Source organism: Megalobrama amblycephala, linkage group LG10 (genome assembly GCF_018812025.1).
Source record: "Megalobrama amblycephala isolate DHTTF-2021 linkage group LG10, ASM1881202v1, whole genome shotgun sequence".
Classification (NCBI taxonomy): Eukaryota; Metazoa; Chordata; class Actinopteri; order Cypriniformes; family Xenocyprididae; genus Megalobrama; species Megalobrama amblycephala.
In genome coordinates this window covers 5,406,829-5,429,202 of record NC_063053.1, presented here as the reverse complement: position 1 = coordinate 5,429,202, position 22,374 = coordinate 5,406,829, and the positions used below count along the sequence as shown (strand labels likewise).

The 22,374-nt window shown below is 33.6% G+C and overlaps 1 protein-coding gene across 1 annotated transcript in view; it reads left to right on the top strand.

Moving 5' to 3' along the window:
• Nucleotides 1–1,235: 1,235 nt before the first annotated feature.
• Nucleotides 1,236–22,374, top strand: part of LOC125277597 (transmembrane protein KIAA1109 homolog) — a 62,878-nt gene continuing 41,739 nt past the window's right edge. The window contains exons 1-14 of the mRNA XM_048206083.1: nucleotides 1,236–1,393; nucleotides 11,636–11,735; nucleotides 12,785–12,901; nucleotides 12,991–13,069; nucleotides 13,232–13,296; nucleotides 13,526–13,700; nucleotides 15,404–15,485; nucleotides 15,659–15,852; nucleotides 18,903–18,982; nucleotides 19,114–19,261; nucleotides 20,319–20,475; nucleotides 20,642–20,720; nucleotides 21,544–21,635; nucleotides 22,233–22,350. Of these exons, the coding sequence (XP_048062040.1) occupies nucleotides 11,648–11,735; nucleotides 12,785–12,901; nucleotides 12,991–13,069; nucleotides 13,232–13,296; nucleotides 13,526–13,700; nucleotides 15,404–15,485; nucleotides 15,659–15,852; nucleotides 18,903–18,982; nucleotides 19,114–19,261; nucleotides 20,319–20,475; nucleotides 20,642–20,720; nucleotides 21,544–21,635; nucleotides 22,233–22,350 (1,474 nt within the window). The 5' untranslated portion in view covers nucleotides 1,236–1,393; nucleotides 11,636–11,647. The remainder of the gene's footprint in view (nucleotides 1,394–11,635; nucleotides 11,736–12,784; nucleotides 12,902–12,990; nucleotides 13,070–13,231; nucleotides 13,297–13,525; nucleotides 13,701–15,403; nucleotides 15,486–15,658; nucleotides 15,853–18,902; nucleotides 18,983–19,113; nucleotides 19,262–20,318; nucleotides 20,476–20,641; nucleotides 20,721–21,543; nucleotides 21,636–22,232; nucleotides 22,351–22,374) is intronic.

Below are 22,374 nucleotides of genomic sequence, written 5' to 3'. Positions count from 1 at the left end.
GACATTTCCTCTCTCAAGATCCATAAAGGTACTAAAAACATATTTAAATCGGTTCATGTGAGTACAGTGGTTCAATATTAATATTATAAAACGACGAGAATATTTTTGGTGCGCAAAAAAAAAAAAAAAAAAAAAAAAACGACTTATATAGTGATGGCTGATTTCAAAACACTGCTTCAGGAAGCTTCGGAGCACAATGAATCAGTGTGTCGAATCATGATTCGGATCGTGTGTCAAACCGGCAAACTGCTGAAATCACGTGACTTTGGCGCTCCGAACAGCAGATTCGACACACTGATTTAGAACGCTCCGAAGCTTCCTTAAGCAGTGTTTTGAAATCGGCCATCACTATATAAGAAGGGTTTTTTTTTTTTGGCGCACCAAAAATATTCTTGTCGCTTTATAATATTAAGATAACCACTGTACTCACATGAACTGATTTAAATATGTTTTTAGTACATTAATGGATCTTGAGAGAGGAAATATCATTGCTGGCTATGCAGGCCGCACTGAGCCATCGGATTTCAACAAAAATATCTTAATTTGTGTTCCGAAGATTAACGTTAGGGTTTTACGGGTGTGGAACGACATGAGGGTGAGAAATAAATGACATTATTTTCATTTTTGGGTGAACTAACCATTTAATGGTAGACATGTATATTGATACATTTCAAGTTGCAGATGTGTTGACAATAAATTGTGCCTTTTGTTTGTGAAACTTGACTTATTTTATTATGCCTGTTAACATCCTTTCCTGAACTATTATTTTTCTAAAATAAATTTTTAGGCTTATATTTGATGAGACAACAGCACACTTCATTCACATTTTTTTTTTTTTAATAACAAAACAAAAACCGGAAATATATTCACACATTTAATATTCTGTAAAATATTTTACAACACTGACATCCAACTATATTTATAGTATATTTAATGCATTAAACATATATTTAATAATCCCATATTTTTCCACATCATCGTATTTTTTTAACACATTATTTTCAATGACGACCACTTTAAATAATTTAATTAGTTAAAATCGCAAATTACTGTATCGCTTTTCAGTGTTTTCTTTTCCCTCTCCCTGACAGTTCATTGATCTACTGACTGCATTCAACCCGACACAATTATCTTGATTCTTATTGGCTACACTCCATGTCACTCACGCTTAGGATCCATGACCTCGCCCTCTGATTGGCTCTGTCATCCACAACAGATATCTGATTGGTTTAAACCTGTCACATGACCACAAAACAGGAAGCACAAGCGTTGTCCATGTAAATACTCCGGAAAAGAAATCGTTAGTTTGAGAAATGGGTGCTGTCGCCTGAGAGAAGAGCAGCTCTAAGGATCATGGCAACGTGAAATGTAATTCCACACTCTACAAGGCGAGGTAGGTACGCTGCGTATTCCCAAACAGGTCATTTGTGTGTGTTTGATCACGAGCTGCGGCCTACGATACAGCAGAGATTGTCTGGATTTGATCCTAGATCACCTGCTGAGCTCGAGCGCTGCTGTCATACACACAGCCATCTGTTCGGTGCATTAAATATGATCATAACCCGACCAATAAAGTTCACTGATATCTGGTGTTGATGTTTACAGTCATCATAGGGTGAAATACGAGCGCATATTTAATACTTTCCCTCATAATCCTCGTGTCGGTTATTTTGTAAGGGTTATCCTGTTCTGATTTGTTTGGTGTTTTATCCACATCGAATTTCATTACTCTACAGTTGGCTTTTGAAGTAGATATACAATGATCCAGTTGTCACACACAGAAATAATGAGCTTCATTATTGTGTAACATGCCTCACCTTTTGCCAAAGTACCAAAATGTGTTGTATAAGATGTTGGTTATAATTTTTCGGTTATGAATTCATGTTTGATAGAGTATTACTAGTTTAATGCACTGATTAGACTCAGTTGACACTAGACTCTAGAGTTGCACAGGTGTTGACATCTCTGTTTCAGTTTCATTTTGACTGTCACATTAATAGTTAATTTTCTGCCAATTATTTTAAATTGTTGACTTGGTACACCTGATCTTTGGTGTAAATAATAAATAGGGGGTTACAAATCTTTGCTCTGGCTTATTTGTCTCATCAAGCACATTTGTAGGGATAATTTACAGTCAGTTTATTTATTTATTTGTTGAGTATCTTTGTGTCAGGGTCCTGGGGACTGTACCATGATGGTAGTTGAACAAACTCAGGGTTATAGGATTAGTTTCGAGCAGAGGTGTAAAGAGTACCTGAAAAACATACTTGAGTAAAAGTACTGATACCTTACATCGAAATGACTCCATTACAAGTAACCAATTCCAATACGACTTGAGTAAAAGTCTTATTAAAGTATCTGATTTTAACAGTACTTAAGTATTTTACTCATGCTGAATGTAGGTTCAGAGATGCAACTGTCTGCTAATGGACTCACATTCACGTAAAGTAGCCTTGTTGACAAGTTTTGGGGGAGTAAAGGCAAAATGCACGATATAGTACCTTCAATGCTCTTAGATGGCGTTATTGCTTCTTTATATCAGAAACAAACTGCTGCAGAAAAACTTAGGTGTCATGAAAAAATGTAATTACTCATCACAAATGTAGTGGAGTAAAAAGTACATTTACTTGCTCAAAAATGTAGTCAATTAGAGAGTAAAAGTTGCCAATATCTTTGATACTCCGTACAACTACTAAAGTAGCCAAAAAGATACTTAAGTACGGTAACTAATTACATTTACTCAAGTACTTTACACCTCTGGTTTCGAGTGGACAAAACCAAACCACTCTAATCTGGCTTTGTTGGTACCATGATGCTTGTCATCAACTTTTTTTGTCAACTCAGGCTTTGATCCTGAGTTTGTTTTTTTATTTTTATTTTTTATTAGACATTAAAGACATAACATACAGCATTTAAACTTTTAACAAGACATCCAAAAAGATAGTACATTTAAGGAAATGGGCTTACATTGCACAAAGAAAAATAAATAAAGGAATAAATAAAATAATAAAAAAAATAATAAAAAGAAATTTAAAGAAAAAGAAATATACCAGTTCAATTTTCAAGTAACTTCAACTCTTTGGCTAATAAAAGTGTATCTCTACATTTTTTGTTATCAATGCATTGGAGAGACTCAATATACAAATGAAAATCAGTCATAAAGACCTTCCAACAGGGTTTAGAATTATTTCTTTTACTTTTATAAATATAAAATTTACCCAATAAAATCATAAGATTCATCATAAAATTAACAGATGTATTTTTTGATTCAAAATATAAGATAACATCTTTGAATTTTAATTCACAATTATAACCAGATTTCTGTAGAATATGTATAGATAAATCTTCCCAGATTTTTTTTGGAATGGTAACATTAAAAAAAAGATGTAGATTTTGTTCTGGCTGATCTGAACAAAATAAACATTTTTCATTAATATCCATAAATTTTGATAAAGTATTGTTACTAACATAAATGTTATGAAGTACTTTCAGATGTATTTCCCGAATTTTGTTAGATATACAAAACCGAAAGGGAAGCAGCCAAGCTTTTTTCCAAATAGTATCTGGAAAACAACTGTTACATTTCATATAATAGATTCCTAATAAATTTATTTGTGCATTTTTTTACTGTTAATGTCCACCTCATTTAAATGAAGAGCGGGTTCAATTCTACAAGTGTTAAGGGACTTGATCCTGAGTTTGTGGAGTGCATGCACATGAATTCGTGGTGAACAGCCAATCACATTCCTTGCAATAGAGAGAAACTATGATTAATTTCTCGCAAGAGAGCCTGCGCGATTCAGCGTGAAGGTTAAGAGATTGAAGAAAATGAAGTATTTAAACTCATTTACACTAATGAAAATACTTGTCCATGAAAGAGGACAAATAAAAGAAATTATCTTGCTCTATCTGTGCAAGTGAAACTTGTGATGTTAGTTTATATAGTAGCGATAGAGACTCAAACATTTAAGGTCACATGTAGTCATATTAAAGTTTATTTACAGCTTATTTATATTACATATGATCTGTATATATTAATAATCATTGAAACTAAATGCTTAATAATAACTGCTAGACTCAAAATGGCTTGTGTGTATTGGATAAATAATACCATTAAAAAATTTGTAAACATTACTATTTTTAATGTTTTCGAAAGAAGTTTCTTCTACTCATCAAGCCTGCATTTATTTGATCAAAAATACAGAAAAAAACAGTAATATTGTAAAATATTATTACAATTTAAAATAATGGTTTTCTATTATAATATACTTTAAAATAAAATTTATGTCTGTGATCAAAGATGAATTTTCAGCATCAATACTCCAGTCTTCAGTGTCACATCATCCTTTAGAAATTATTCTAATATGCTGGTTTATTACAAATGTTGTGCTGCTTAATATTTTTTTATAACGTGATACTTTTTGCAGGATTCTTTGATGATTAAAAAGTTAAAAAAGAGCAGCATAAATCTTTTGTAACAATATAAACTACTGTTCAAAAGTTTGGGGTCAGTATTTTTTTCTTTTTTTTTGGAAGAAATTAATACTTTTTTTCAGCAAGGATGTGTTAAATTGATAAAAAGTGATATTAAAGATTTACATTGTTAGAAAATATTTCTATTTTGAGTAACTGCTGTTCTTTTTGACTATTTATTCATCAATGAATCATGGAAAAAGTATCACAGTTACAAAAAATATTAAGCAACACAACTGTTTCCAACTTTGATAATAACTAAGTATCAAATCAGCATATTAAAATGATTTCTGAAGGATCATGTGACACTGAAGACTGGAGTAATGATGCTGAAAATTTAGCTTTGCATTACAGAAAAAAAATATTTTAAAGTATATTAAAATAGAAAACCATTATTTTAAATTGTAATAATATTTCACAATATTACTGTTTTTTTTTTTTTTCTGTATTTTTTATCAAATAAATGCAGGCTTGATGAGCATAAGAGACTTATTTCAAAAACATTAAAAATAGTAATGTTTCCAAACTTTTGAATGGTAGTGTATATCATATAATAATTATATAAATCATAAAATAATTCTAAGTAATTATCATTAAAGCCAGACAATTTCATTGTTAAATATATTTTTTACTATATTTAATTTGGAGGACGAGAAACTGGGGGAGTGACTTTATTGCGTTGGATGTGTCAGTTCATTTAGCTCACATCTAATTGGCCTAATTTCGGTTTGAGATCTCTGAACCAGAACATAACCTGGAGCTGGTTTGCCGTGGAGTGTAAGTTACTATGGTGATGAACACCAATAAAAGCCAAGTCACTTTCATGGTACCTAAAACCCAGGATTGGCGCAAATTAATCTGAAATTTACCTGGCTAGCCAGCTAATCCGGCTTCATGGTACAGGCCCCTGGTCAATTTGGCGATAACGACCAGCTCACTGTTTATTTTACAGTTACATAATAAATGAAAAACATGGACATAAATATTGATTTGATCTGAAATTATTTTATGGACAGACAAACAGGAGTAGCAGCTATATTCTCAGACTGACTGTGTAATAACTAGGGAAATACAAATGCAATACTTCTGAAGTGCTCAGCTTGGTATTAGTTCATAGCAGAACATGTCATAACAGATCTGAGGAATTCTTCTGAACATTTGCACTATTTGTCTGTATCAGGAATTCACATCAAACTAAAAGAATGCAAGCTTGAGCTAATGCTATTACTAAAACATTAGTTTGATGGGGATAATTATAGCCGTAAGCCATGACAAAGCTGCAGGTGAAAATGAGAGTGTAAAATGTAGAAAGTCCACCTGACCTTTCACTGGCTGTGTGTAGCACCCGCACTCTGCATATCCAGTTTATAAGGTTTGATTTTAATAAGGTCACTGATTATTTCTAACAGATTGTGCAACACATTTCAGTGCGGATTGTTTTGTGAATCTGTCACAGTAATGAAGTCTTGGAAAAGGCTTTTTATTAAAGGTGCAATAGTGCAATGTAAGATTTTTGCAGTAAAATATCCAAAAACCACTAGGCAAGTGTTATATATTTTGTTCACTTGAGTACTTACAATATCCCAAATGTAAATCGTGAAAAAATTGCAATTCTAACCAAGGCTCCGGGACATGTCAGGAGTCGCCTGACAATTGCGTCATACCCACGTTACCCTCAGTTTCCGGTTTTATTTTGTAGAAACCATGGAAACACCAAAGACGCTTTAATATTTTTCATGTTTTAATAGGCAAGGGAACAACTGTTTGGTTACATTTATAGACAGAAAACTAATTATTGTTATATAGCTCAACACGTTTAGTCTTATTGTTATATCTAATTGTCTTGATTTTTTTGTGAGTACCATGCTTTACCATGCCTCAGAGAAAAACACTATTTTGTCAAGTAGCTAACATAGCATAATCAGATGCAGCTTTATTTTTAGTAACAGTAATACAGAATTTTCTCCATCATACAATACGTTTTAAAGTTAATTGCATGCCATTTATCAACACAAGCCATCCAGCATTTAATATGATATTCTAAAATCTTACTGCAATGTGTCTCAAGCTAGTGTCTCGCAGCAGCCGCCGAGCGAACACACAGAGTAACGTCATAACATCATTTTCAACACTCTCAAATGTGTCTAATATGATAAACAGAGTTGCGTTACCTCATAGCGGAAGTGGCGGCGTTGACTGTGGCATAATAAAAGTTCCGCTGCTCTTGAGGCGTGTGTTGCGCAGTCGCTCCAGCGGCCTCGTTCAGCTCCCACAACACTCCCATCAACTACTAGTCTAACTTTAAGAAGAGAGTTTCCACAACTGTGTGGCACTGAAGTTCATTGAACTCAAAACTGCTTAGCAGTTGGTAGTTGAGTAGTTCAAAGAACTTACTACTTCCTACTTCCTTCCTACTTAAAATGTAAAAGTTGGTCATACTAAATTACGTTAAAGTTGACTTTTTAATATTTTGGAAGTCAGTAGTTCAGTCAGTCTTTCAAATAACTTGTGACAAAATGGATGGGTTTTTTTTTTTTCACAGTGCATGTAAAGAGGGTATTTACACAAGAAACAGTATAAAACTAAATAATGACTCTTAGTTCAAAAGCTTTATATGTGGACCTCAGAAAGGAACATTTAATAATCAAAATGGCACCTTTAATGTTGAAGTTACATCAGTTCTTGCTCAAGTACTTACACAACTTTTCCTGAAGAGTTGAGGAAAGTAAAGTGGCCATTTCTGTTTCAGATTTGTACTCTTAACAATGGAAGACTGCTCCTCTTGTTCGAAAGCAGACTTCTTCTAGATTTACATCCCCCAGACTTTACCAGAGGTTAGACTTGAGTCAACCTCAACACTAATTCAAACAGATTGTTCTCCTCTTGTGAAGAGTAGGCTGAGAGGAAAGATGTGTCTTGACTTGAAGACGCTTCATACATCATTGGCATACAACAGACCCTGTGATACTCAGCTGGAGATTATATGCTTTTTACCATAGAATCACAGATAAATTGCTATAGAATCTCATTATCTTAACATGCCTGCTTCTGTCACATGATGAACTGACATCATTTGATCCTGTCTCGTTGTATCTTTTCATCTGAAAATGATGTCTCATTCTGACACCTGTCTCGACAAACCTGTCATGCCAGAATCAAAAAGCATTATCAAAAGCAATATATTCTTTACAGATAGCGCAGCCTATGGTTTCACGCTCACACAAATGTGTTCGTGCCTAGAAGCGTTGCATACAAATAATAGGGTGCAAGAATCATAAGCTGAGCGTTTTGCCTGTAACTGCTTCCTTAGTTGCCTGGGTGAGCTGTTTTACATTCACGCGTTCTGGCAGACTGATTTTATGCAATATTTAGTGGTGTTGGACTTTTATGTTTCACATGATAAACTATCTAAACATTGTGGCGTGTTAGTCTGAACGTGTGTTCAAAAGTAAGAGTGTGTGAATAAATGTTTGCAGCTGAATGGAAACAGCTTGTATTGTTTAAGTACAGATGTCTTCCAGATTTAACATGCATTTGGGTTATTTTGGATTAAGGTGGATTACAAGTGGATTTGCTTCTCTTTTTTTCAAACATGCTACTATATTAGATAAAGGCGCAGTACACTGTCACTTTAATTAATCTGTGATTAGTTATAATGAATCAACCAGCATTTGCAGACAGTGGCACTTCTGTGTTTGTTGGCCCTCTCTAATGTAATTGTTTCTTCTTTATGAATTTCAAATACATGTCCATGACATTTCCCTTTCAGTTTTATTTCTGTTGTCCAACTAAAGATTTTCTCTCACATTTCATAGAGAGCTATATTCAGATTAAATATTTTAATACTGTTTTATTTTACCACCACATATGTCGGCATGAAACGGAAGTTGCGATAATCTTTTCTTCCCTATTGTGACGTATATCCGAGTGAAGCGGCTTCTCGAAGAAGAAAAAAATGTAGATCGGGACTTGATTTTTGTTCATCGGGAATTGATTGGATAGTTGGATGGTTGTGGTTTGCTTTTGCTGTGATCTCATGTGATTGACAGTTTGTCCCACCATCGAGCCAGTAAACATGTTATCAGAGAATAAATAAGATGTTGTTGCAAGAGGGAAGGGAAATTATTTTGATTAAAGATTATGAGGGTTTTTTGATTTCTATATAGATTTCCTCTGCAGCAAAAACATTGCACTTCATGAGGCTCAAATAAGCTCACATGACTGAAAACATGGACAGATTACATTACTAACAGTTTACTGAAAACTCTAAAATGTGCTGTAGACAACATGTGCTGCATCTAGGGTTGCAAAATTCCGGGAATTTTTCAAAGCTAGAAACTTTCCATGGGAATTAACGGGAATTAATGGGAATAAACATGCAGGGAATTTGCAAAATTGCAGGTAAGCCTATAAGAGGGTAGTTAAATGTAGTTGGAAAAAAAAAAAAACATCTTGCAGCATAATTTTGGTTAAAACAACCAGATTTAATGCAATTTCACTTTATTTTTTTACCCTGCACATTCCTCAATCACATTCACACAGCACACTACTTACTGCAGGGCTATTGAGGACACACCCCCTGCATGCACTGTGCATTTCCCCAGTCCATAACATACACATTTGATCAAAAATACAGAAAAAAAACAGTAGTATTGTGTAATATTACTATTTAAAATAATGCTTTTCTATTTTAATATACATTAAAATATAATTTATTTCTGTGATCAAAGCTGAATTTTCAGCATCATTACTCCAGTCTTCAGTGTCACATGATCTTTCAGAAATCATTCTAATATGATGATTTGATACTTAATTATCAATGTTGGAATCAGTTGTGCTGCTTAATAACCTGTGGTACTTTTTTTCAGGATTTTTGATGAATAAAAATTTAAAGAACAGCATTTATTTAAAATAGAACTCTTGTAACAATATAGTACCGTTCAGAATTTTGGGGTCAGTAATTTTTTTTCTTTTTCTTTTTTTAAAGAAATTAATACTTTTATTCAGCAAGGATGTGTGAAATTGATAAAAAGTGATATTAAAGTGATATTGTTAGAAAATATTTCTATTTTGAATAAATTCTGTTCTTTTTAACTTTTTATTCATCAATTAATCATGAAAAAATATTACAGGTTCCAAAAAAAAAAAAATTAAGCAGCACAACTGTTTCCAACATTGATAATAAGTATCAAATCAGCATATTAGAATGATTTCTGAAGAATCATGTGACACTGAAATAACACATAACAATTGCTGCAATACAAATGTATTTTACATATTTACAAAATTAGAATTAATTGAATGCCAAAATAAATAACTGTTATTTCATGTTATGACCAAACAAAATGTTTATATTTATGTTTTTATATGATACATTTTATACAAATATTATAAATTTCCCAAAATTTCCAATGAATTCCCATATATTCTCATAAATTCCCGTAAATACCTATAAATTCCTGTTAAGTTTCCAAATTGGAATATTTCCAAAATTCCCCAGGTTAAGCTCCCGTGGAAAGTTTACGGAATTTTACCAGAAACTTTCGGCCCCTTTGCAACCCTAGCTGTGTCCCAATTCGCCTACTTGTACTACTAAGTATGTACTGTTTTTGTGAAGAAAAAGTGCATACTTTTGATTGTGTAGCAGAAGAGTGTGCAAGCTTTGAGACAAACTACTTCATCATAATTGCATATTTAACAGACGATCTGTCGCTTAGTTACGCAACCTGTAACCGTTTAAATTGCCCTGCCAATCATCTTGTCACAGTTAAAATCCTCCACATACAATTACTTTTAATTTCCTACCGTTTCGGAGATAAATGTAGTCAGACGTTGATCTGCCACTCATGGGTCTTTCATGCAGAGAACTCTCCTCATCTTTGCATAATGATGCATTTAAAAGTTGATGACCAAATGCATCGTTATAAAAGTTCACAATGCTGTTGCAGATGAAATATAATGTGGAAAACATTTAATAAATACTTTTTTGTCAGGTTTAGATACTGATTATTAATCATTTACACCCCTTTATCTTAACCGCTCTGCTTAACCGTCGGTCTTGCACATCTGTCATGTTTGTAGTTTTTAACACTTTTTATTCATGTTTGTAGTTCTAATCAAATCCTCGTCCACAGCGCAATGGGCCATGGGCAATATTAGCCGATAAGAGTATGCACTTCTAATCAGAAAAAGTAGACCATCCGGGTATGTTTGGAATACTCATTTCAACATACTATGATTTGGGACACACTAATTCTATTTTTGAATACTATTTAGAAGGGATAGAATGCAAATTGTGATGCAGCGATGGAGTCCTAATTATGTGAATGTCTTCATAAATGGTGGATAACTTTGGGAGAGTTAAAGGGTTAGTTCACCCAAAAATGAAAAATTGTGTCATTGATTACTCATCCTCTCACATTACTCACTTTTGTTCATCTTCAGAACACAAATGAAGATATTTTTGATGAAATCCAAGAGCTTTCTCTCCCTCCATTGGGAGCAATGAAACTACCACAATCAAGGTCCAGAATGGTAGTAAAGACATCATTATAGTAATCCTTGTGACTCCAGTGGTTTAACCGCAATTTTATTAGAAAAATCACAATTTACCACTTTAAGAAAATATTGACATGCAATCCAGTGTTGTGTTGACACAAGACTGGAAGTTGTTCCGTGAACCCACTTTGAATAATATTATTTTGTGAATAAAGTGGTAAATTTAGTTTTTTTTTTTTTTTTTTTTTTTGCGCAAACCAAGCACTCGTGTCGCTTCATAAAATTGAAGTTAAACCACTGGAGTCACATGGAGTAATTTAACGATGTCTTTACTGTTGTTCTGTACCTTGAAAGTGGTAGTTGCTTGGATCTCTATGGAGGGACAGAAAGCTTTCAGATTTCAAGAAAAATATCTTAATTTGTGTTACGAAGATGAAATGAAGGTCTTACGGGTGTGGAATGACATGAGGGTGAGTAATTGATGATTTTTGGGTGAACTAACCCTTTAATTAACTAGTTCTGTCTTTAACCAAAGACCCTCCTTTTTTGCACACTGGGTTTGTGAATAGTCTGCCTCTTGCGCATTGGCAGTGTACTTGATAAGTCAGAGGTTGATGCAAACCCTGTGTAATTTGATAGTGATGGCTGTTCTTTTTATCTGCAGTGGGGTGTAACCATGGATAAAAACACCAGTTTCCCCAGTTTTGGTGAAATAGATGACTACCTTACCAGTCGCAACTCTAACTTTGTGTGGCTTCTTGTTGGTAAGTGGGCATCTGATGCGATTTATAAATTGTTTTTGGTCTTCACATCATAATTAACAAAGCGGTCTACACTGCAAGTGCCCAGTTAGAGATGTTCACTCAGTCTAGTGTTAAGCTTACAGTTGACTGATTCATTGTATAGTGGATATTCTGCGATTACGCACAGTTTCAGCACTTTCAATGTAGACAGACTCAAGTTGACATGACACAATGTTCGGTGCAGACAAAGTATTGTATACACTACCGTTCAAAAGTTTGGGGTCATAAATGTAATACTTTTAGTCAGCAAGGATGCATTAAATTGTGAATTGCATCAAAAGTGCCATTAAAGACATTTAAAATTCTATAAAAGATTTCTAATTTCTAGTTTCAAATAAATGTTGTTCTTTTGAATGGAAGTTTGTTTCACTGATTAAAAAATAAAGGTAATCGCGACTTTTTATCTTGCAATTCTGACATTTTTTTCCCTCAGAATTGCGTGATATAAACTTGCACTTGTGAGATAAATAGTCGCAATTATCTTTTAAATTGTTTAATTCCATGGTGGAAGCAATTTTCCATACTTTTAAACTTTCTATTCATCAAAGAATCCTGAAAAAAATGTGTCATGGTTTCCAGAAAAATATTAAGCAGCACAACTGCTTTCAACATTGAAAATAATAAGAAATATTTCTTGAGCAGCAAATCAGCATATTAGAACAATTTCTGGAGTATCATGTGACACTGAAGATTGCAGTAATGATGCTGAAAATTCAGCTTTGCCATCATAGGAATAAATAGCATTTTAAAATATATTTAGAAGTTATTTTAAATTAAAATTTTACAATATTACTGTTTTTCTGTGTTTTTTAAATCAAATTAATGCAGTCTTATTGAGCATAGGAGACTTTTTTAAAAAACATTTTAAAAATAGTACCGACCCCAAACTTAGACAGTAGTGTATGTCTCTTGCCACTCCAGACTAGTTTAGATCGTGTTTTTTTTGCTCAGTAAGGGTATAATTCAGTTATTGAGGGCAGGAGTTTAAACATATTTGATGTTTTCCATAGCCACTATTATGTCATGTGGATGGATCATATACCTGACATACTACAATTCCCGCAATATTGGACTCGTCCTCACCCTCATCATTAACCGACTCTATAAAAATGGATACATAAACATCGGTGAGTTAGTCTTAATTTTGTTTTTATTTGTTCATTTTTCATGATTGATTTTTCTTTTCCTTCCATTTATTTATTTATTGGTTTTACAGGTTCATTTTCATTCTCTGTGCTGTCCGGCAAGGTCATGTTCCGAGATGTCTATTTCATCAATGAAGATATGTCTATCAGGTACACACACACACAGTATAACCCTTTGTCCTTTTTTATTTCATTCCTATTTATGCTCCATTGACACTCTTCGTATTACTGTTGTCTGTGTGTTGACCATTATCACATTGTTTATGTGTTATATCCCATCTTTATTTACTCTATTGTAAACTTATTTTTCAGAATTCAAGATGGGTTACTCATATTTCGATGGTGGCAGATGTACAACCCCAAACAGAAACAACATGGTCAGTTTAAACGCATAACAAACAACACGCAAAAATTGTTTCGTTTGTTCATGTTTAATCATAACATTAATCCCACAATTATATGTATAATGTATTTATTTTTTATTGTTGCTCTTTGATTGGGTTGATCTGTACTTATATTGATTTAATGATAATTCTCCACAAACTGTGGGAGAAACGCATGTATAATGAATTATTAATGATATTTTAATGGTTCTGCTGTTTCCAGACCCGAAGGCTGAGACACGGCTCTATGTCACTGTTAACGGCTTTGAGTTCCATGTGTATAATCGCACGGATCTGTACGCTCGGCTCCAGGAAACATTTGGCCTAGAGCCCACCCTTATCCCACCCAACCGGGATGAGGAGAAAGGGCGAGAGCAAAGGGATAAATCCTTGGAGAGGTAAACACTGCACTAATACAGCAAAAACTGCTAAGATTCTGGTACATAAGATCAAAGGTGAAGTAATTTTTGGAATGTTAAAATACTTTTTCCTGGCTCAGCTTTTATTATGCAGAAACAACAATAAAGTTCAAGTGCTTTAAGGCCTTTACGCACATGCCTAAAAAGGTATTATGTTTTAATTAGCAAGCCTGTAAACATCTTGATCATAGATGGAAACTTCACAGCCAATACAGGCAGTTTACCATAGAAAATAGTTTTTAAAGCTAACAGTTATTGAGGATGAGCCAAAAACGTAGAACTAGTTTGCCAAAGTTGGTTTTTGAAATAATCTCCAATATTTAACGAATGATTCGATTGACAGAAGCGGTCCTAGAGGCAAAGTTGCTCAGAATGAAGAGTTCTACCATGTGGTGCGAATGTTGTGGGCGTGTGCGAAAAATCGCACGATACACAATTCTTTACGCGCATGAAAACCACGAAGTAGGTTTTTCAAAAAATACTAAATACCCAAAAATGTGTGAATCCGTGTATTTTGCGCCAAAGATTCCAATGATATAAAACGCTTGAGTCTACGCCGAACGGTTCAGGAGTTATGAGCCATTTCCTACTTTTTGCCACTGTAGCGCCCCATCAGGCTGATTGGGGCGAGCCTTGCTGACGTTGCAGACGGTGTGAGTACTACCAAAGTCCGTTTAAGACAAGTCATTTCACTCGGCGGCCATCTTTGAAACGCCTCTCAGGCATCCTGGGCATCATGCAGTCTCTTTGAATGGGGAAACATCAAATTCTCCAAAACTGTTCGCCAACCTTACGATTAAATTTCATATTTGAAATCACCAATGAAATCAAACAACAACCGGCTCATAGATTTAGTTTCTAAACGCTCGAATCATGACAAAAAAACTGTATTTTTCAGGCTGAATCAAGCTAATGCACATGCGCAGACCTAAATGCGCGTCTCTTCGGAGGCGCGTGTCTGACTGTTTCTATAGAAACCGATGATTCTAACGGCCGCTGAAGTGACGCGATGACTTTACCAGTCGGCGATTGGCTCTTATTTAGAAGGCGGGACTTATTCCGCCATATTGCTCCCATTCTCCCATTCAAAACAATACGAGTGACACGTCTTGTGTTATTCTATAGTCTTTGGTACTACCAGCCATCAAAGTTTCAACGACTTACAGTTTGGTCTGCCCGATCACTTTTAAGGAAGAAATTTTAACAATTACAATAGGATTTCAGCGCTACACACTTGAACCCCTAATAAATTATTTATAGGCTGATTTCTTCAGTCTATAGACTGACCAGTCCAACAGAAAAACATTTGTTTGCTGAACAGTGGATGATGGAAAGTGTTTGTGACGCCTGTTTGAAAAAGTCAATTATTCTTCCATTTGTTGACATTAATGGTGCAAATTCACCTTTAATGTAGCAAGTGAAGATGTCATTGTTACTTTGCTTGAAGTCAAATGGGTTTGTTTAATTTGCCAACATGAAGTGTTTTATGTTAATATTTAGCTTTACATTGTTTAGCGTTTCCGTATGCAGACTGTGTTTGTAATGGCTACAAATCCATTGAATCTTTGTTTGTTGAATCTAAATATTTGCTTTGGAGGCATTTGCATTATTTTTTAAGTTGCAGTACTTCATATCCAAAGGTGCTCATGAATTAATGTTGTTTTTTGTTGTTGTTGTTTAAGTGTTCACATCAAAACTGAGACTCCGGACCCGTCGTCTTCCTGGAGGTCTCTCATCCCTGTCATCAAAGTCAACATCAGTACAGTGAGTATTGCAGTCACCGTTTGCTCCCCTTCACCTGACATTAGCATGCTTTTACCTGCGTCATTCATAGCCTGTATTCAGAGCCGTACAGTCTTCTGAAACATCATGAGGAATTTAAATATACACACTTAATATTGGCCATATTGCATAACTCTCACTGGTCTTGCCCTCAGGGTCGCGTAGCATTTGGTAATCACCATCTTCCTCAAACCCTCTGTATGAATTTTGATGATGCCTTCCTGACATATGCCACCAAACCACCCAGCAGCCACTTGGATCAGTTCATGCACATTGTAAAGGGCTCTCTGGAGAACGTCCGCGTCATGCTGGTGCCCAGCCCGCGATACCTGGGCCTTCAGAATGATGAGTGAGTCTAATAATCTCTATCAGATTAGATTAGTTTAGATTCTGCTTTATTGTTATTGTGCAAGTAGAGAGCCAATGAAATAGCTATCATCTAACCTGATATATTATTTTAAGACCGCATAAATCACGTGATTAGCACAGATTTTGGTCCTGTGTTGACATATTAACTATTCAAACAGACAAGTCCGTTGATGAGTCCTTTGTAAATAGCCTTAAACTTACACTACAGTTCAAAAGTTTGGGGTGGGTAGAATTTTTTAAATTTGAATACAGTATTTCTATTTGAAAAAGTAATCTATTCCTGTGATGGAAAAGCTGGATTTTCAGCATCATTACTCCAGTCTTCAGTGTCACATGATCTTTCAGAAATCATTCTAATATGCTGATTTGCTGCTCAGGAAACTTTAATTATTATTGTCAATGTTGAAAACGGTTATGCTGCCTAATATTTTTGTGAATATTATTTTCAGGATTCTTAGAAAGTTCAAAAGAACAGCATTTATTTAAAATAGAAATCTTTTCTAACATGTCTGTCCTATCACTTTTTCATCCTTGATGAAAGAAAGTATATATTTTTTTTTTTTTTTTTTTAAATCTGCCCCAATATTGTGTCACAGTGATGAACCATGACTTGTTTGCTAATGGCAAATTGTAATAAAAGGATGGGCATTATCATTCTATCCATTTTTTTAGACAGAAATTTCTATATGTTTTTGAATGCAAGATGTGCCATTAATATCTTTGGTCATTTTCTGTTCTTAGGCTCATTTTAACATTTTAAATGCATATATCTGCAAAAAGGTAATCTGTCAACTTTTAAGAGGAAACTGGAAAATATAACACAAATAGACTAAATGCTACAAAGCTGATTTCATGTGGTATTTAAATAATATTATGCTGCAAATGCAGATGATATGAAGTATAGATGGCTAGTGGTCGACTGATATTATTTAAATATATAAATATATATATATAAAAATGGTAAAAAAATATGACAAGATCTCAGAGCTAAACTGTCAGAAAAAATTAATTTATTAAATTACACTTAAGCAAAATGACACTTAAGCAAAACATGGTCAAGTGTCTGAATCATTTTTGGTTCCAAATTAGTCCACTGTATGAATAATTTTTGGGTATAATATGCCACAGTTTTATTTATATATATATATAACAATTTTCCCCAATGTATTTTCAAATAATTTATTTATAATTTATTATATGAATATATAATTTGAAAATATATTGGGGGGGGGGAATTATTTATATATATATATATATATATATATATATATATATATATATATATATATATATATATATATATATATATATATATATATATATATATATATATATATATATTATAATAATAATTATTATTATTATTATTATTATATTTTTTTTTTCAAATTTTATATATATATATATATATATATATATATATATATATATATATATATATATAAATAAATTAGAAATAAATAATTTGAAAATACATTGGAAAAAAAAAAAATATATATAATAAATTAAGAAATAAATTTCTAATAAATTAGAAATAAACAATTTGAAAATATATTGGAAAAAATAGCTGTAAAATAAACAGAGTTATACTTTATACGACAACTTCTTGATTCTGTGATCCTAATACAGTATTTTTCACAAATAAAAAAAAATTGTTAAAAAATATGAACCGACTGTCACACACAGAATACACTCGTTTTTATGCCTACAAATGCACACTTGACAAGATCCTACAGCTAGATTCAACAAAGTCTGTGAGGTTTGTGAAATTAAATGTTTATTAGATATTCAAAGATTTATTTAAATTATATAAATGCGTATTTGCTGAATGTTGACGGTAAATGAGAAAGTATTGTAGTGTTTGCCTTTCTATTACTAATTCTATAAAAGCAAATGGCAAAAACAAATAACGTATTAAATAGAACTGTTAAACAGAGACGGTAAACTAATGAAGGTGGAGAATGGGAGGGCTGATGCAATTAAATAAAAGTCCTGATTCCAACACATCGGCCAAACAGAAGAACTTATCAGCCTTGGCAATATATCGGTCGACCACTATTATAGCCAGTGGCCATTTCAGTGCAAATGACATGTAGTATAAATAGAGAAGGTGCTGTGTATAAGTGATAATGAGGTGACCAGTGACCATACCAGTGCATATGACATTGTGTATAAATAGAGTATGGAAGAATATTGCAATATGACTGGATTGATGCAGGATAACAGGGCATAATACAGTAAATGACAAATTACCACTGCAGTTCAAGTGACATTATATACAAATATAGATAAGTTAAGAAGAGAAGGAAGATTTCTTATTTACACTAGCAACACTTTTGTACAGCTTTTTGTACATACAAAACAATGTAGAATGGTCAGATATTGACGAAAAAAATGACAAGTTGAAGTATATTTAAGTATAAATGACAAGTGACCATTGCAGTGCAAAATCACATGGTTAGAATAGAGCACTGAGTGACATGGGGTAAAAATAATGCTTTAAATAATGAGTTCAGATATTGTTAAAGTAGTGCAAGTCTGCAAAATGACAGAAATGCAGTACAGGATGTTCATCTACAGATCTACAGAAGTTAGAAATTTCTCTAGTTGATTCAGCCAGAGTGAGAGTACCATATTCTTTCACTGCATTATGAAGCAAAGAATTTGCTATGTGTGTCTATTGATATTTAAATATAATTATCTAGGGTTAGTAATGTGCTGTTTTAAACTCAAGGTTTATTTAATTAATCAGATCTGTTCATTTGTTTAATTAGTAACAATTATATGCACTGATCTGTGTAATTTAATTTAGATTGAAAATAATATTAACATAATGACCTGAACATTAATTGCGTCTCGTATAGATCAGCTTTTTCCCAATGTCATTTATGGATTAGCTGAAAGTAAACGTGGGTTAATTTTCTGATATGCTAGAAGATTAATCTTAGTTGTCAAATGCTTGATCAGTAATGATTAGTGATCTGTTAGAGTGATTTAGCAGTTGTCTAAGAAGTGATTTCTTGTCTCTAGACCTCCCAGGCTCATGGGGGAGGGCTTTGTGGTCATGCAGTCAAATGATGTGGACATCTACTACTACCAGGATGAACCAGGTAAATCTATGATTTGTATAAGTATAGTATAAGGCTGGGTTGTTGGTGGTATATTCACATAAACAGTGGGTATTTTGATGTAGATAAGAATGTCTTCACGTAAATGTTTCCTGTGTATGTGTGTTTTTTAGGTTTGGTCCCAGAGGAACTGGAGAATGGAGATACAGAAGCCTGTTCTGAAGATGCCAAACTACAGGACTTGCCTCCATGCTGGGGTTTGGACATTGTATGTGGCAAAGGAACAGACTTTAACTATGGCCCATGGGCTGACAGACAGAGGTACCTGCACACAATCACACTCATATGGTTGAAGTTGGGCATGTTTTTGTTATTCAGATAATGGAAGGCTTATTAAAGTTACTAAATTTATGTGGAATTCTGTTTTTCTTGTCAATATTACTGTTTAATTATTATAATTACTAATGTAATAGACAGATCTGATATTTCGAAACACATTTTAGTAATTTACTACTGACTTGGTACTGAAGTACTGGTACACTGCTGTTCAAAAGTTTGGGGTCAGTAAGATTTTTTTTGAACCGTTAATTAAATTAGTTTCTATGGAAGCTTGTTTCCGCCATGAAATAAAAAATAAAAAAGGTAATTGCAACTTTTTAATCTCACAATTCTATTTTTCTCAGAATTTTGCGTTATAAAGTCAGAATTGTGAGATATAAAGTCAGAATTGTGAGATATAACCTCGCAATTACGTTATGTCCATTTGTGAGGGGAAAAAAGACGTTTTTTCTCAGAATTGCGAGTTTATATCTCGCTATTGACTTTATAAGACGCAATTGCGAGTTTAAATCTCACAGTTCTGAGAAAAAAGGTCAGAATTGTGAGAAAAAGTCACAATTACCTTTTTTAATATTTTTATTTAGTGGCGGAAACAAGCTTTCATAAGTTTCTTATGATCACCAAGGCTGAATTTATTCGATCAAATACAGTAAAAAGAGTAATAATGTGAAATATTGTTAGTGTAGAATAACTATAGATTAATGTTATCTGTAGAATAATGTTTTATTTTAATGTATTTTAAAATGAAATTTATTTGTGTGATGGCAAGACTGAATTTTCAGCAGCCATTAACCCAGTCTTCAGACTTCACATGATCCTTTAGAAATAATTTTAATATGGTCATATTATGGTTCTCAAGAATTTTTTTTTATTATTATATGTAGGGTTTAGGATATATCTAGGGAAACCATGATAGATTGCAATAGAAATCATTTTTGTACTATTATAAATGTCTTTACTATCACTTTTGGTCAATTAAATGTATTTAATTTCTGTTCTTTTATAATCCATTCTTTACATTGTGATTTGACCCCTACAGAGACAGCCTATGGAAGTTCTTCCTGCCTGCAGACTATCAGCCAATGAAAGTGAGCGATGTTGCCACACCAGGCAAACCCCGACAGATCCTCGCCTTTGAGCTGCGTATGAACATCATAGCTGATGCAACAATAGACTTGCTATTCACCAAGAATAGGGTATTTACACGCATACGCACCTGATGATTCATTTCTGAGTCTTTTGTGTAAACGTTTGCTAGGGCAATGTTTGCTTTCATTCATAAGAATATAAAATCCTGTGTAAGAATGTGGACCTCTTTGGTCTTTGTTCATTCACTAATCCATAATCCTTTTGGTTTCACAGGAGACTAATGCGGTCCATGTGAATGTAGGAGCAGGTTCTTACCTCGAGGTCAACATACCCATGACTGTTGGGGAGAATGGTAACTGTTAAAGCTAATGGAAAAATTACTTGAGTAGTTTTTGAGGGTGACGATTGACAGTTTTGTTTGTTTAAAGGTACACTACATAAAGGTATACTTTTGGTTAAAAAAACAAAACTGCGTTTTGTGGAAGAACATTGTTTTGGTTGTGACTGTGTGGATGTATATGACTCTTCACAATAGGTAATGCTATACAATTATGACAATTTATCTGTTCAATAAAATACCTTACTCACCTGTTGAGTAATAAACGCCATCTTCTCTTCGCTTTTACAACGTTTCAAATCCCTTAGTTCTTGCCATCTCCGAAAAGTCAAGCCAATGTTGATTCTTGTTTTATTACGAGCTCTGTCGCATTCTCTTTTTGCCAATAGTAGACTCCTCTGTTTGGCATTTTTTTAAAACAGGTAATTCCCTGGATAATCGAGATTTAGTGTGCTTCACGTCAACCTTTGTCGCTTGTTGTGACAACTAACCTATGCCACTCCCACACCATATATGTGTAAAAGTAGTTGGAGTAACTTTTCTCTATTAATGTGAAGACACACGCGGGCGAGAGACGCGTGTACTCAATTTCCCTCAAAAACCATCCTGTCAGGTCTAAAATATAAACACTTCAGGGTAAAAATCAGAGTAAAAACATGTTTTGAAAGTAGAATTCATGATGTATTGACTTAATTTTGTTAATTTTGAACAAAAGTTGCATAGTGTACCTTTTTAATGTAAATTAACTTGACACATTATATTATGAATGGCAATTTTCCCCTCCTTTGTTTCATAACTTGTAATACTTCACTGTTTCTGTCTTTCAATCTCTGTTTAGGTTATTCTCCCACTGTTAAAGGCCAGTTATTACATGTTGACACAACCAGCAGTATGCAGTACAGGACACTGCTAGAGGCTGAGATGCTTGCTGTGAGTGTGGCACATGATTTTATGTGTTTATAAGAGATATGCAAAACTACACTTTTATAAAATTGATTAGTCCGGTCTGACACATTCATACAGACTTCAAGCATAGCTCTTCAATACGCTGAGTAACTTTAAACTTTTAGTGCAGAAAACTGATAATCTTCACTAAAACAGATAAAGGGAACATTGCTTGCTGCAGGCGATTTGCGATCTGACAGTAATTGTCTTGAAATTTATTGTTGAAGATAGGAAATTTGTTACAAAACATGAATTTAGAGAAGTTATCTTTGTAATAATCCAGATATTTTCCACTTTGCTGACATTCACATTTTGGGCTTTTGAAACGAGTGATGAATATTAATTGTGAATTTTGTTAGTGATAATTGTTATAGTACGTATGATAAAAACAATTAAATCTATGCATTCTCTTAAATGTCCTTGTAAATGTCCTTAATGTTCATCTAAAAAAGGCATGGACCATTTTTTTGCAACATATTCCCCAAAAACACTTGTAGTACCTTAGTAATCCTAAAGCAAAAAGCTAGATAAAGCAACTAGTGAACCATGCTGCATGTTAACAGCTGTCTTTGAACTCCTCAGTTTCATGTCATAGCCAGTTATCCGCGTGTGTGGAATATGCCCCAGTCCTGGCAGTGTGAAATCGAGGTTTACAAAGCCACGTACCACTTCATCTATGCACAGAAAAACTTCTTCACAGGTAATGTTTTTCTCTTACCTGTAA